Here is a 17,724-nt window from a genome sequence, read left to right on the forward strand (position 1 = left end):
ACTGTGGTGATGTGATTATCAAAGGAGAGACTACTGTCCACCTGTGTCCCAAGGTCTCTTATCACACTTTCAGTGTTAAGTAGACTACCGCCTATGTGGTAGTTCATGGGTACAGAGTTTTTACCAAAAGGGATGACAATGCACTTTTTGGCATTGAGCTTGAGGTCATGGCTTTGACACCAGGCATCTGTCTCAGTGAGGCTCTTTTGTAGCATGTCCACATCGTTAGGAGTTGTGATTATGGCTCCTAGTTTGCAGGTATCTGTGAACTTTGTTAGCCAAAGACCTTCAGAGAAGTAGATACCAAACAGGAGAGGACCTTGGAATGAACCCTGTGGTACTCCACTTGCCACTGGTCTGAAGTTGGATTTAGAGTCTGCTACATTCACAGTGTGGGTTCTTTCAGTGAGCCAGTTGGCAACCCATCTTGTAACATAGGGATTTATACCTAGTTTAGTGAATTTATCTATAATTCCAGAGTGGGGGATGGTGTTGAAAGTCTTGGCGAGATCTAGATAGGCTGTATGAACCACCTTACCCTCATCTACGGCTTTGGTGACTGCTTCAAAGAAGTCTATCAGGTTTAGGAGACATGATCTGCCTTTTACAAACTCGAACTGGCTAGGGTCCAGAATTTGCATTATTGATATATTTGCATTATCTCTTTCAGCTGATAATTGATTTTTTTCTGTTTTCATTATTTTACATGATCTGGGTATGAATCGGTTGTATATCTTAACATACACTGGAAATGTAGCTCGTTCAGCCTCTACTGTTGTCCCTAATTTTCTTTCTTATTGTACATACTTTTGGGATATTCGTTTTTCCTCTGGGTTAACCAAATCACACTAACTATGTAAATGAATAAGTAAGATAGTAAATAAATAAATATACTCCTTCCATAGGATGCTTTCAGTGCATTGAATGAATTCTAGAATGTGACATTGTGCACTTATGATGTCGGTAACAGTGGGGATTCTAGATCTTACTAATTAAAGATCAGTGTAAACCACTGGGTCTGTCTTAGCAGGAGAAGTACAGAAAGAAATAGTTTTGGCTCTTTCATCAAAGGAAGCTTTCTTTGTATGCTTGCCTAGAAGATTTAAATATGGCAGAACCATTAACAACATCCAGTCTTCAAAAGGTTACTGAGGAGAGGAAAATGAGTCCTACGTCATGTGAAATTTTCAATGAACTAAGACTGCAGGGGATACTCTGTGATGCGATTCTCAAGGTTGATGAAGTAGAAATGAAAGTTCACAGGAACATATTATGTAGCTGCAGTTCATATTTTAGGTGAGTATACCCAGAAGTGCCAATAAGAAATTAAAGCTAAATTTTAAAATGGCAAAAAGCTGAACAAAAATGGAAATTACTTTAATCCTTGACAGTGGCAATGGTTTTACACTAGCTTACTTACGAAGAACCCTGAAGAATTGGAACATTTAGTTCTAAGTAGCTATATAAAATACTAAAATATCTTTCTGAAAAAACACCACAGTAAATTAATGTTAGAAACTATACTTGCAGCAGGTTTCCTTTTTTCCTTTGGCAACTGTTAATTCTCTGTTAGAAAACTGTAGCATCTGTTGTCTGCACAGTGTGTACTACAAAACTAATGTGACATTTTTTCTGATCATTTTTTTGAAAATTAGAAAATTCGCCTTCAAAAGTGAAACTAATTCACAGAACTGTATGCTTTATTCACCCACTGCTCTTCTCTCTGACCATATTCACCCTTGAGCTATGTGTTAAGGACAGCAGGGTGAAAGAATTAATTTGGCTGAGAGGGCTGACTAGGTTGCCAGAAGCTGTTGAAGGCTGGGGGGGGGGGGAGAGGGCCACTTGGTGATCTAAAAAGGACAATTTTTAAAACTATTTACTATTGCAACATAGGTTCACTTGAAGGACATTTTAAGCTTAGCCAATTTCCCTTTTGGTGCTTGAATTAACATTTCCTGATTGGTCTTACCCATCCCATGGCTGGTAACTGTACATTAGCCCTAGTGAGAATAACCGTGATCATACTATAGATAATTTGAGGAGACCCATGTAAGGGATGCAGCATTTAGGAACTGCCTCTATCCATTAGTAGCATGACGGATAATCCTGGGGTGCATTTTCTATTACCCATCCTTAGATCCAAGCTGCATTTGAACAAGGCCAGGGATGACCTTTGTTTTACTTGAAACCTTTGTTTTAATTGAATGGATAGTCTGTTCTGGAACAGTGGTATCCTCTGTGATATATATCCGTCTCTCCACACCATTCTGTTTAGATATGTGGACTGAGTATTTCTGATGTCATTTAACTTGCTGATGTTCAGTAGGGCCATCAGTAATGAGTTGGAGAACACCTTGTATGCCAGACACAGGTCACCTCTTAGCACTCTGTAGGATACCGAGTATAGAGATAAGGTTTTGAGGTGGTCCATGCAAGACCTATTGTTTAGGCCTTGTATCCTTTTAGTAAGGTGTCTCTGTGGGAATTCCAGTTGTTGCATGTGTTTGGACAGATGCATGCCAAAATGGGCATTATACAAAATGATTGACCTAATGAGGGCTTCGTAAAGGGGGACAATAACATCGCTAGATCCAGTCACAATCAATTTGTTCATAAGCTGTGCAATACAGACTTTCTTATGACACTGGGTTCATGTTGGTCAAAGGTTAGGTCACTGTCCACACAAGTTCCCAAATGCCAAACAACTGGGTCAGCTCTCGGGGGGGGGGGGTATTGACAATTTGGTAATTCCCTGGGGTAGACAACTTCCCAAAGGATACGATAATGTATTTTTTTGGAGTTTAGTTTCAATTCATGCTTCTGGCACCAGTTATTGCTTTGGACAAACCTTTCTGCATGATAGTTAAGTCTTTTGGAGATTCAATAACTGCTCCTAGCTTGCAGTCATCTTAAACTTAGTTGGCTAAAGCCCTTTGGTATTTGCTTTTACTTCTGAAAAGTAGATGCCAAACAGAAAAATTCTCAGCCCCAAATCCTGGGAGACTGCATTGATGACTGGTTTCTTTCTAGAGGTAGCCTCCCCTATTTTGATCTCTTGCATCCTGTAAGCCAGCTGGCAGCCCAGCTAGTGCTGTACTGGTTTATTCCTGGTATATTCAGCTTTTCTAGTATACCTGAGTAGTGGATTGTGTCAAAAGGCTTGGCCAGGTCAAGGTAATGTGGTGTGAACTGTTTACCTTCATCCATTGCTTTGCTGACAAGACAGCCTTTCACACTCCTTCTCCCTGATTCTTGCCATAAGAGGTTGAGAGATCAGTGCATACGTTGACTATCCCTGATTTTGTGTCATATTTTTGGTCTGCTCCTCATAAGATTTGTGATTTACTGGCAAATTTATGAGGGTCGCAAAACTTAAATAATGATAGACATTTGAGTTTCAGACTTCTAGACTTCATATCCTTCATAAAATGCATGCCAATGCAAAACCTGTTATTCTAGCAAATAAGTATATAAGAACAATGTTGTACTAAAATCTGTCCATGATTCTGGACCTTTGACCTTTTTCCCCCGACCCATTATGTGTTTTTGGCTTTATCCCTTGAGCTTTGAGGTTTTGAGGTATAAATAAGAACTGTGAGCAAAAGTTGTTTACCACTTTCAAGCTCAACCTGCTGCATTTTTTTCATTTGTTCAATTAAATAAAACAGAAGTGCAACAAAAACTAGGCAACTTGAAAAATAACAATAACAATAAACCACCTAATTGAAGGCTTAAAGTCAGGCAAGAAGCTTTAATAACTTTTTTATAAGCAGAATAAAAAGCATAACAATATATTATTGTGCTTTTAAATAAATTAATGTTTCTTAGATGACTTTAAAAAGCTAACAAAACTGTGGCCAACTTGCCGTCATGAAAAAAAAAAAACGAGGAAAAAAAAAAGACAAGGCAAGGAAGAAACTGTATTAACTTCTTCTGAAAACATAGAAACAGCAGAGTCAAAGTTATTCCAGTTTTTTGCCTGCATTAAGTCCTATTTTATCACCATCTTTGCCATTATTATTTTTACTTTTATTACTTCATAACTGACTGCCCAGACTATATCTGGGTGGGCTGCTGCCACTTCAGTTGAGATCCACAATCCACAGAAGTGCACACTGGCATGTTCAACAATATGACTGTTATAGAATCACAGGATCACAGGATCATAGGAAGTTACTAGGCTAATGGCCCAAGGACCTTTTCAAGCCTAGCCAAGTTCTTACCCTTATTTCCGCGATCAACACCTATTGCCCCTATCCAAGAGGGACACAGGTGGAACCCTCGTGGTGAATTTACAGTCACCCATCCAATTGTCCAGATTGTGTTTGAAGAGGGCCAATGAGGTGCTCTGTTTGACATGAAATGGGAGTCTCTTCCAAAGGTCTGGTAACCTCTGGGAGACAAATCTGTCCCTCCAGCAGGTTTTATTAATGTCACATACCAGGTTAAGGACTTTACAGCGAGTAACCCATGTACCATTTGACTTACAGATATGCAGCATTTCCAATAATGTAGGGTCAGAGATTGCCGTTCATGTAAGGTAGAGATCACCTCTGAGTTGTTTGTATGAAACAGAATAAAGTAACAGTGATTTCAGATGATCCCCATAGGACAGATGCTGAAGACCGTGAATTTTCATTGAGAGGAACCTTTGTGGTTTCTCCAATTACTGCAGGTGCTTAGAAAGGTACATAATAAAAGGGGAGTTGTACTCAATTATTGGTCTGATGAGGGAAGAGTACAGGGAGGTTATAGCTTCTTTTTTTCTGGATGCAATGCCCTTACTTATAAGATGAGCCATATAGAATGCCCTTCTTACCACTGTGGAGACGGTGGTCAAAGGTATGGTTGCTGTTGACCGGTGTGCCCAGGTCTCTCACCACTGAGTGCATATTTAATGTGTTACTATTGATGTGGTAGTTAGCAGGAACATTGCTTTGACGTGAAGGAATGATAATACATATTTTTGCAATGAGTTTAAGACCATGACTTTGGCAGCAGTCATTTGTTTGTGTAAGACCATCTTGTCAGATGTTGACATAATTTGTAGATTCTATGACCATTCCCAGTTTGCAGTCATCAGCAAACTTTATCAGCCACAGACCTTTAGTTTTTGCTTGTACTTCAGAGAAATAGATTGCAAACAGTACAGGTCCCAGGACTGATCTCTGTGGAACACCACTGGTTACAGGTCTGCTGCTGAAGGTGGATTCCCCTATTTTGACTATATGAGTTCTATCAGTGAGATAATTAGCAAGCCATCTAATTATATAATGGTTGATGCCTAGTTGGGTGAGTTTGTCAATGATGCCTGAGTGGGGGATAGTGTCAAATGCCTTGGCTAAGTCCGGGTAGGCTGTATGCACAGATTTCCCCTCATCCAAAGCCTTAGTGACTGTCTCGAAGAAGTCCACTAGATTTAACAAGCATGATCTGCCTTTGACAAATCCAAACTGAGTAGGGTCAAGTGTTTTGGAGATTATCTATATCTTTGTTGATAAGGTTCATGATGATTCGCTCCATGGCCTTGCAGATAAGGCTAGTCAGGCTAATAGGTCTATAGTTCCCAGGGTCAGTGGAAGCACCATCTTTGTGAAAGGGAATAACAGTGGCTGTTTTCCATTCAGCTGGTACAAAGCTGGTGTTTAGACTATGATTGAAAAGTGTTCCCAATGGTTTTGCTAATTCATGTTGTAGCCCATGTAGGACACAGCCTGGAATGTTATCAGGTCCCATAGATGCTGTTTGGCCTTAGAGAGGGCATTTACGGCCTGCTCTCTAGAGATAATAGGTAGGGACAGGTGATAGGGATGTCATGGGATATGTGTGGTGGGGACAGGGGGGTGAAGTTTTTATAGAACCTGTTGGCCAGTGGGTTAGCTATGTCCATAGGCTCAGTATATCTGGTATCATTAACTACCAGCTCTGCACAAATCTGGGCCTTTCCTTTTGGGTTATGGATGTAACTATGAAATGCCTTGTGTTTGTCCTTTGTTGAGGAAGCTAATTTGGACTTATAGTTTGCTTTGGATGACTTCACAAGAAGTCTTATTTGCTTGTTTAAGCTGAGGAGGGAGTGTTTCCAGTTTAGGAGGGCTCGCACCTTCTTACTCTTAGATAGAATGTTTTCCTCTTATTGTAAAGCCTGTTAATGAAATCCATAATGGCTAATGAAAACAATAAACTATTGGAAGTTGGAATTAAACAACAAAGTGTACAATGACACTTCGTTGTTTCATTCCAACTTCCGATAGTAATGTCCGATAGTTTATAGTAAATAGTGCAAATACCAGAGCTGGATCATGTTCAAATGTGGCCCTAGGCAAGGTAACAGATCGGGCTTCCCCCAGAGCAACCCCTCCTGCAGCAACCCCTTACTCCCCTCAGCAATAGCCTCTTCCCCAGCCATTCCAGTATTGCATTACTTGGCTATTTCTCCACATTTATTATAAACACTGTTCAAACCTGTCAGTGCACCTACTGCTTTTTATTTACTTCTACAATGATTATAAATATTGAAAGAAAATAACACAAGCACTGATAGCCATTTGCTAAACAAACCATGCAGTCTCACAATGAAAACAGGCTTAGCATGAGCAATAAACTTCTCTGCCCTTGAAACTCACATTCATTGAAACGACATAAAAACCTACATTCAAAGAAAATGCATCTGGCCAGTGGAAGATTAAGTTTACCTTTGGGTGGTTTTTAAACCATAGGCTCCTTGCACACATTTTTTAGGGCCATGATGCTTACATGTATGTGTTCTGTGATTCACCTTCCTGTATTAAACTATATTCCTTGCATGATACAGCACCATTTGTTAGAATATGTTTTAAATTTGTAGTTTTGAACATTCTTCCAGTAAGCAATGAAACAAAATGTATGAGCCAATAATGACAAAACTACCCATTTCTTAAAATTTCAAATATAAAAGGCCACTCAAACATCTGTCATTACAAGCCACAGATATCATTCAATAAGCACAATCTCTTCAGAAGTAAAAGTCATCATGAATGATTCCATATTGAAGAGATATTTAACTAATGACGTGGTTGCTACTGGCAAACTTTACATTTCAATGTTTCATCTACAAATTCAGTGCCTGCTGCCCTTGAAGAATTAATTGCCTATGTTACATTAAAAAAATTGGTAAGCTGGTAATATTGCAATAGGGAATGATTGACAAACCAACAAATTCATAGTCAGTGGGCATCTCATACAAAGGAGGACACACTCAGGAGTGTAGAACCCCTCCCCCCTTAAAATGCAGCAAATAATCGGCACTCAAAAGGACACTGCAAAATCAGCACTCCTTCTATATTGGGTGGGAGCAGAATCCACAGTCTTCTGTATCAAAGGCAATTATGCTACTAACACTACTTTCAAATTCTACAACACAGTGACTGCCATTTGATAAAAAAAAAAAAAACAGCTGAACATTGAAAACAGACAGCATCAGAGCAACAATAAACTTCACTTCCCTTGAAACTCACAATTCCATGAAAATGAAATGAAACTCACAATTCCTTGAAAATGCACTGAAACTCATAATTCCCTGAAAATGTACTGAAACTCAAACTCACAATTCAGTCAGCAGTCTGGTAGTTGGTGGAGAGGATTCAGGCTCTTGTCTCCACCAAAGCTCACAATTCCTTCAGCAGTCTAGTAGTTGGTGTAAAAGATTCAGGCTCTTGTCTCCTGTAACCAAGCCTGATCCAGTTAATTGACTAACCTGCCCTCTCCTCTGACTAGGGCACTACATTACCTCTCAACCTCATAGTGCAAGAAATCTGGTCAAAGCCTGAAATAATGGGGATACAATAGCTGAAAATAGGGATAGAGTTTAAATATTGATCTTTTAACTTAGAACATTGCTAGAATAATAGGATTTGTGTCAGAGTGTATTTTCTGAAGGATAGGGAGTCTGAAACTCATGTATAGGTTCATAGGTTCATAGGTAGGTACTAGGTTATTGGCCTGAGGGCCTATGTAAGCCTAGCCAACAAGGTTCCCTGGCTTACGCCACCCAACAAAGTTATTTTCCTCTGCCACTGTCGAGCAGAGACACAGGAGTGATCCCTGGGGTGTATTTCCTATTTCCGATCCACCCATCAAGATTTTTCTTGAAGAGTGCTAATGAAGAACTTTGCTTGACATAGATGGGTAGCCTGGTCCAGAGTATGGGAAGTCTCTAGGAGAGGAATCCATCCCTCCAGCATGCCCTGTTTATTGTGGTGACAAGGTTTAGGTCCCTAGGGCATGTAGCTCGCGGGGACTGGGATTTCTTTGTTACTCAGAGATCACCTCGGAGTAGGCGATATGCTATGGAGTAAAGCTGGAGTTGTTTGAGATGGTCAGTGTAGGTCATCTGTTTGAGGCCAGTAATCCTCTTTGTGAGGTACTTCTCTGGCCTTTCCAGATGCTGCAGATGTCTTGCGAGGTACATTCCAAAAGGGGCGTTGTACTCTATAATGGGTCTAATGAGTGTCGAGTAGAGGGGAACAATGACCTCTTTTTTCCTGGATGAGGACCCTTTTATGATGAGGTGTGCCATGTAGAAGGACTTCCTGACTACTGTGGTGATGTGACTATCAAAGGACAGACTATTGTCCACCTGGGTCCCAAGGTCTCTTATCACACATTTGGTGTTAAGTAGACTGCTGTCTATGTAGTAGTTCATGGGTATAGATTTTTTACCAAAGGGAACAACTTTTTGGCATTGAGCTTGTGGCCATGGCTCTGACACCAAGCATCTATCTCAGCAAGGCCCTTCTGTAGGATTTCCACATCATTTGGGGACTTGACTATGGTTCCTAGTTTGCAGTCATCTGCGAGCTTCATTAGTCAGAGGCCTTCTGTGTTAGCCTGTACTTCAGAGAAGTAGATACCAAACAGGAGAGGTCACAGGACTGAACCCTGTGGTACTCCACTTGTCACTGGTTTGAGGTCAGATTTGGAGTGTGCAACTTTTACAGTGTGGGTTCTGTCAGTGAGCCAGTTGGCAACCCATCTTGTGATGTAGGGATTTATACCTAGTTTAGTGAGTTTAGCTATAATTCCAGAATGGGGGATGGTGTCGAAAGGCTTGGCGAGGTCAAGATAGGCTGTGTGAACCATCTTACCCTCATCTACAGCTTTGGTGACTGCCTCAAAGAAGTCGATCAGGTTCAGGAGGCATGATCTGCCTTTCACAAACCTAAACTGGGTGGGATCCAGAGTTTGGAGGTTATCAATGTCTTTGTTTATGAGTTCCATGATGATACGTTCCATGGCCTTGCAGACCAGGCTCATCAGGCTAATAGGGCGGTAGTTCCTGGGATCAGTGGTGGCTCCTCCTTTGTGGAGTGGGATAACTGTTGCTGTGTGCCATTTAGTGGGCACAAAGCCTGATGTGAGGCTATGATTGAACATGGTGCTTAGGTGGGGAGCCAGTTCGTTCTGAAGTTCATGTAAAATGCAGCCTGCGATGTTGTCCAGTCCCATGGATGCTGTGTTTTTGGCTTTAGAGTGTGCAGCTTTTACCTGCGTAGTTGTGATTACAGGGACTCTGCATTCTGCCTGTATAGATATGGGCCCTTTAGGGGGTGATGGAGGGGTAAAATTAGCACTGAACCTATCTGCCAGGATGTTGGCAATATCAGTTGGTTCTGTAATTTTTGTGCTGTTGTGCTGTAACTCAGAGCAGATCTGAGTGTTGCCATTGAGATTCTTGACAGCTGTAGAATGCTTTTTGGTTGTCATTAGAATCAGTGGCGATTTTGTATTCATAGCTAGCTTTGGAGGATCTTATAAGGGATCTCAGCTTCTTACTGAGGCTGACCAGGGAGCTCCTCCACTCATGGGATTTTACTCTCTTTTGCAACAATTTCTTTCTTCTGTTGTACAGTTTGTTTATAGCAGGGGACCACCAGATTGGCTTCCTTTTTTTGGAGGATAGCGTCTTGGTTCTGTTTGGGATAGCACAATCCATGTGCTTGTGTAAGTGCTTATAGAGTGCATTTGTGTAGGATTCAGCAGTCGTAACTGTATTGTCCATCTGCACGGGTGTCATGAAGTTCACCACTTTTGGCTTAAGAAGCATGAAGTTGGCTTTGGAGAAATTTTTTACCATGGTTTCCTTAATGGGGGGTGGGGGTGAGATGTGGATATCAAGGGTGATTAGCTTATGGTCGGATCGGGCCAACGAGGAGCTGACTTCAGGTGTGGAACACCGGTCACTCATGTTGGTAATGACTAGGTCTAGGATATTGCTGCCCCTGGTGGGGGTGTGGATAAGTTGATCCAGGGCATTGGAGTTTATGAATTCCAGAAAGCGTTGTATGAAGGAGTTGGTACATGAGTAGTTTTCCCGGTTAATGGTGGGGTAGTTGAAATCGCCCATTATTAGGGTGTTTGGTTGAACCCTAATATTTTCCAGTACATCAAGAAAAGAGGAGTGGGAATCCTGGGGCATGGTGGGGGATCTGCAGCAAGCTACAGTTTGGATTGCAGTTTTGCCCAGAGTTAGTTGCACTTGGATAACCTCGGATGCATTATGCTGAGCAACTAGCCTGGAGGTGTGGATATCCTTAATGAATATGGACACACCTCTGCCTTTGGTGTTCCGGTCCAGGTTACATGGCCGAAAAGTGTGGTATGAGTTATAGCCTGGTAGTGCAGGGGTGCTCTCTGGAGCCTTGAACCAGGTCTCAGTCACTGCACAGATATCGATGTTCTCCATTTTAAGGAGTGCCTTGAGTGAGTCCATTTTGAGATTTAGACTTCTAGCATTGAGTAGCATTACCCTCAGTTTTTGCTTGCCTGTTCCTGTTACGATGGTGAATTGGTCATTTGAAACTTGCCTAAAAAAGACACTATAGGGGTGGCAAGAGCCTTAGCCAGTATCTGGAATCACAGGAGCGACAGGTGCAGGCCATCACTGGCAATGCATCGTGGTCTGTCGACCATGTCATCCCAAGCAGACAGATACTGGATCCCCTTAGAATGACACCAGAAGCTTAGCCAATTGTTGAAGTCAATCATTTTGTCCTTGTACTGTGGTATCATTCTGGGCGATGGCAGAATGCTACTCAGGGCTAGGGTCATACCTGCCAGGGCTACAAGATTGGAGAGTTCTTCCATGTTTCTTTTCATGTAGTCCAGGGAGGTACATCTCAGGTCATTCACACCAACATGGACAATGACAGAGTCATATTTGTACTTGTTGTGGAGTGACCTGAGTGAGTGGGTTATGTGGCAGATCCTGGCACCCAACAGGCAGCTGACAGTAACCTTCTCCTTGTTTAGCCTGGTGAGGGACATCAGTGTGCCTGACTATAGAGTCACCTATGACTAGTGTGTTGGATATGTTGTTTTGCCTTATTGGCTGTGGTTGAGTGACACACTGAGTCTGTGGGCTATGTGTCATTTGGGTTGTGTTAGGGGGTGGAAGTTGCTTGCGTTTCTGCTTTGGAGGTCTCTGTTGCTTGGGCAGATTATTAAGAGCCTCTGCGAATGTTTTTGTGTTTCTATGTGTGGATTTTGGTGGTGCAGATTTAGTGAGACTATGTGATAACTGTGGTGTGGTGCAAGTGTTTACCTTCTCCTCTTGAATGTCAAGTTCAGTCTTGGTTGGAGAGAGCTTTACCTCCAATTTAGCTAGATAAATGTATCTCTCAAAGGTTGTAGTGTTGGGTGGTAGGAGGAGAGGGTTGTCTGTGTACATGAGGCAATTTCTACATTACCCCAAGATGCCCAGATTCATCAGATAAACAGGAGAGTACACTAAGAGCTCACCCTTGGACATGCCTGAATAAAAACCTATTTTCCTCTAGAAAGGTGAGGAAAATGAGTACAAGAGCTGTTTTTCTCTAAGCAAGTGAGGAAAGTAAGTGCAAAAACTGTTTTCCTCTAGGTAATGAGGAAGGTTGAGTGCTGTAGTTATTAGTAGCTTATTTAGTGCTTACAGCAAGTTCTGAACACGTGCTGAGCACGAATAAGCAAATTCAAGTGCTAAAACTAAAAATCTGTATCTGCACTAGACTAGTTACAGGAAAGAAACAAGTGCAAATGCGAGCTTTCAAATCAGAAAGTTGGGAGAGATGGAAAAATTGCCCAGACCATCAATAACTACAATTTCTGGGCCAGAACCACTCCTTATGTGGTAGACAGGTTACCTATTGCTTACCACTCCCACTGACAAGCTAGAAGGATTCCCTCCAATACAGTAAGGCTTGGGGAGGGGGGCTCAGAAGTTTACATACAGTCCTGAATACAGTAAATCTGTATCTGGACTACACTAGTTACAGGAAAGGTAGGCAACAGGCTTACCGTTTTTTTTTCACAGAAAGTAGCTAAAACAGCAGTAAAAACAATTCAAATGCAGTGCAAGCTAGCACACTTGAGTATGTAGCAATATTAGACCAAACACAGTTTAAAAAAATGCAATTAAATTAAAAATGACTAAAAACAAGTACAGAAGGAGTGTATTAGGTAGAATGTGGTAAAGAGATGGGACGGGGGGGGGGTGTCCTAGATCAAATCTACAGTGGGGCGAACAACTGCAAAAGCCACCAAATTTAAACAACAAACCAGAAATAGTGAGGGGGGGTGGAGCAAAACACTTTCAGCAGAGATCTGAAAAACTATACAGTGAATCAAAAATAACAGTGCACAACTCTGAATAAAATTAGTCCAGCAACAATTTACAGTACACAATTCTGAAGAACCAAAAAAATATACTTAGCTCTGTATATTTCCAGATAGTTTGAAAAGAGCTCTGTTAGACACAGGTTCCAGCAATGATATGCAGGCTAACTAACAGGGTCTATTATTATGCAAGTAATCCTTCAGATAGGCACATGACACAAGCTGTAAAAACAAGTGATACCAACTTAAGACACAGCAGAAAATAGGGGGAGGTGGGACAAAACACTTTCAGCAGAAATTTGAAAAACTATACAGTGAATCAAAAATAACAGTGCACAACTCTAAATAAAATTAGTCCAGCAACAATTTACAGTACATAATTCTGAATAGGGTTACCACCTGTCCCACTTTGCAAGGGACAGTCCCTCTATGGGCAGTTGTGTCCTGACCAAAAATATTAAAATGGCAAATGTCCTGAGATTGTAGGACATAATTATGTCCCATATTTCATGTAATAGTTGCATAAAATAGTTATTTCTGCATGTAAAATACCTAAATGTTACATGAAACAGAATAAGCAACTAAACTGCTACAAGAATAAGCTTTCATTTAGGCAAAAAATTAAAGTTATATCCTTTGTACTGACCGTGGGTATATGTCGGCCTGTAAAATCTGATGTGTGTCCTGAAAATGTCCCACTTTGGCCATTTGAAAAGGTGGCAACCCTAATTCTGAAGAACCAAAAAAATATACTTAGCTCTGTATATTTCTTGATAGTTTGAAAAGAGCTCTGTTAGACACAGATTCCAGCAATGGCTAGTTTATGTTATTATTTAATGACTCTAGCCCTCTGTGATTTGCCAGAAAACCACAAATTTTATGAGAAACAGACCAAAACTATGAGGCTAAATCTGGACAGTTGAGAGGTAAGTTAAACACACACACACACACACACACACACACACACACACACACACACACACACACACACACACACACACACACACACACACACACACACACACACCTACACCTACTCTCTGCTCTCTCTCTCTGTCTCACACACACACACACACACACACACACACACACACACACACACACACACACACACACACACACACACACACACACACACACACACACACACACCACTCTGCTCTCTCACACATAAACACACACTTACTCTCTCACACAGCATGACAGCAACAAACACACATACACCTTCTCTTTCATACAGCAACAAAAGATTTGTTTAAATTTCATACACACACCTACTCTTTCACACAGCAGCACAAACAAAGGCACACCTTATCTTTCATACAGAAAGGAACGGCTAGTTTAAATTCCACACATACCTACTCTCTCACACTAACAGAACTGCAAGTTTAAAACACACACACACACACACACACACACACACACACACACACACACACACACACACACACACACACACACACACACACACACACACACACACACTTACTCTGTCTTTCAACAAAATGGTTAGTTTAAAGTCTGTGCATGTGGACTGTGTTTACATCTGCATTGGCGGGTGGACGTAGAATGCACACATAGTCTTCCTTAAAGGAGAAGATGCTGCCACTGTGGAGTAAAAAAGTTTTTTTATATATATAAATTGATGAAGCCTCTCAACTTGCAGCTGTAAAAGTGGGAGGACGCTCACCCCCCTCCCGCCCTATGGTTCAGCGCCCTTGGGTAGGGATCTATAATTCCTCACCACTTATTTATCAAGAACATTTTAACTTGTTTACTTTTATAGCTAATAGTGTAATGGCAATAAAGGTTGTATATAGAATGAAATGACATATGGAGCTTATCTGACATGTATGCAAAGCAAACAGGTAAATGCTAGAACTCTGATTAGCAAGCAACATTAGGCATGACTGACAAAGCCACAGATATATAAACAAAAAGAAATTTTGTCTAAGAACACCCTGCACTTTCCCAGAATCAATAACTACACCAAAAATTACCTTAGCAATCAGCTTTATCATAATAATAATAATAATAATGATGATGATGATGATACATCAATAATTAACCATGATGATAATAAATAACAATGAGCTTAGCAATAAAACCAGTAATCAAGAAATGGTAGCCGACGTGTACCACAGTTCACCATTGCAATTTTACAATTTAGTAGGCACTTTCCAATGCTCACCTAGTCATAACCACCAATAAGCATCGTATTTTGTGCCCACTGAAATTACATAGAGCAGCGTTACCACCTTTTGCTCACTCACATGCATATTTCAAAAGTTCCTTCAAGGAAAAGGAAGAGAATGTGGATCTTTACAGATTCAGCTTCCAAGGACAATGATCAATGTCTTTGTCTCCATCTCTCTGGCAACTGATTTACAAATAATGAAAACTCTCACTTGGCCACACTATACTCTCTTCTCCCATGATTGTTGCACCAACCATCCAACTATAGGCAGCCAGTTTCACAAACCTCCCTTGGGAGTGCCACTGGCTCGTCTTCCTCTTCTGGTGGTACTGCTCAGATTCTGTTAAACTGAAAATGAGATAAGTTGTCAGCAACCACATTCAGCTTACCAGGTAAATGATTAGACATTAAAGTCAAGTTTATACACAAACAATGCAATGTTAACTTTCTTAACACCTGAACTGAAACAGACTTAGATGATTTTGTAACCACGGCATTCACCACTGAAGCATTGTCTGAATGTACCACCACCCTTCTGTTAGCCAGTTCATAACTCCAAACCAATATTGCTGCCCAAATTGACATCTGTTCCAAAACATGATGTTCATCTTCAGGTCCCCGAGCCAATCCTTAGGGCCAACTGTCTGAAAACCATCTAACTAGAAAATAAACCCCCATGCCCAGACTCCAAGACACATCAGTGTACAACTGAAGGTCACCTGATGATATCCAAACATACTGACACATCAAAATCTTATAAAAAAAGTCTTTAAAAAGACTTGCCAAACCCTTAAATCGTCCTTTGCCAACTTATTAACTCTCACCCTATGATGTCTCTTAACTTTGTCTCTCAGCAAATTTGCTTCAGCTCTGTAAAAAGCTCTTCTTGGTCCTATTGTTCTGCAAGCAAAAATTAACAATCCCTAAAGCTTCATTGTCTCCCCTACACAAAATTTCTCAACACTTATCCATGCTGGAATTTTATCCTTCAATCTATTCAGCTTGTCCTGTGGAAGCCTAAATAACCCATTCTCTGCATCTGCTTCAAGCTCCCCCAAAAAACAAAACCTTCAGTGCTTATTTTGTGCTAATGGAATACTCATCTCTTCATAGATCTTCACAAAACTACCCAAAGCTACTTCCACACCTTTCTTTTCCTTGCCTACTAAAAATAAAAATAAAATCCAAATAATGAACTAACTTGACCCAGATTATCCAGCTCTCAAATGCAGTGCAACACTGAGCTAAACTTTTCAAAGTAATATAAGCCAATGCACAACCCACAGATATTGCCATGTCAAAATAAAATTTTCCTTGCAGGGTCATGTTCATCTTAGGCCAGTCTTGCTCTCTCTTTGGCAAGAAGTTGATATTGGGCTAATTGTCCTCCTTAACCATCCATGGATCAATGAAGGACTTTATAACCTTGACTGCATCAGCTAAGGATGTATTCTAAACTTTGATTGAGCCCCTAGCAATATCATCATTCACTGACTCTCCTGCCGGAAAGGATAAATGATAGATTAACCAAAATTCCCCTGATTTCTTTTTGGGTACCAAACCTAAAGGTGATACCCAATGCAAACTAAAAGGAGACTCATCAAAGGGACCCATGACCCTACCCAATCTCCTTTGACATCAAACTCTGGACTGCCCCTTCTCTTAACGGACTTCAGGTTCCTATACATTTAATTATTACCTCCCACTGACGACTGAATAGATGCCCCCCAAAAATAACATCAGTTAACTCTTTGGCTACTCTCTTGTCCAATTAAGTCTGCAGATAAGACCACAGCACCTTAACCCTAATAGGAAAGTGAGTTAACCACTCTCCCAACTCCACTATGAAAGGACCAAGGACCTTTAAAGGCCATAGTGCTCCTGTGACCACTCACAGTCAACCCCTTGACTCTATTCTATCTACCTACTACCCTGCCCTACCACTCAACCTTCCACTATTCTCCCTTTCATCTCTTCTGGACCACTTGTTACATGAGAAGCAGACTGATTCCCTTTCTTTTGCCAACATCACACACCACTATGCACCCATCCACAGTAAGAACATGCATGAGTGAACCTATACACTGGCCAAACATACTTCCCAGCATTAAAAGCCCAGACATCTTTCAAACCATCTGCCCTCACTTTGTGTGGCTCTTTGGGTACCATCACCAATTTATATATCATGGTACCTAACCATGTATCTGCATGCCTATGATCCCAATTGAAGGAGCTGTCCACTGCTTTAAGCTTCCTAAACTTCTAATCACATCACATCAACTCACCACCACCTGCTGCACTTCCATTATAGTCAAGAAATATGTCAGAAGTGGCAAAGCCTGCTCTGGCTGCTTCTCAGTACTTACCGCCATGTAATAAATAAAACCCAGCATCCAGTGTTCAATGATCTAGCCTAAAACTGCACTTGCCTACATTTTCCCAAGAAAGTCAAGGCCATTGCCAATTCTTTATAAAGAGGTGCTTTTGCCTCTGCTATTGTCTGTGCCCCATTTGCATCCACAAAAAGCAAATAAATCCACAAAATCCCCTCACAATTGCAAGCAAAATGTGTGGTGTAATGAAAACTTTATGGTACCCAATTTTCCCTGGCAGCCCCATTTGACAACTCTCTGACTTTACCAGAGAAACCTGTGCTGCCCCTACTTCACCTGACTGCTCCAGTGGAAATTTATGCAAAGCGTCCTCTAGGTCCATCATACCAAAGTCTGCCACAGACATTGGCTGCTGCCCTTGAACTGCTAAATTACCCAACTCCTACCCACTACTCAAACGTTGTTGTAAACAGACTCTTCCTTCTATATCAAGTTCATCCAACAGTCCCCTCAAATATCCTTCTGACACAGTCTCACCAATGACACTCTCACCTCCACCCA

At 41.1% G+C, this 17,724-nt stretch overlaps 1 protein-coding gene across 1 annotated transcript in view; it reads left to right on the forward strand.

The window, feature by feature from the left end:
• The first annotated feature begins 1,108 nt into the window (after window positions 1-1,108).
• Window positions 1,109-17,724, forward strand: part of LOC122788367 (kelch-like protein 10) — a 49,875-nt gene continuing 33,259 nt past the window's right edge. Inside the window, exon 1 of the mRNA XM_044055444.1 lies at window positions 1,109-1,296. Coding sequence (XP_043911379.1) covers window positions 1,109-1,296 — 188 coding nt within the window. The remainder of the gene's footprint in view (window positions 1,297-17,724) is intronic.

The sequence above is a fragment of the Protopterus annectens genome, chromosome 13.part0 (genome assembly GCF_019279795.1).
Source record: "Protopterus annectens isolate FY-2018-M chromosome 13.part0, PAN1.0, whole genome shotgun sequence".
NCBI lineage: Eukaryota > Metazoa > Chordata > Ceratodontiformes > Protopteridae > Protopterus > Protopterus annectens.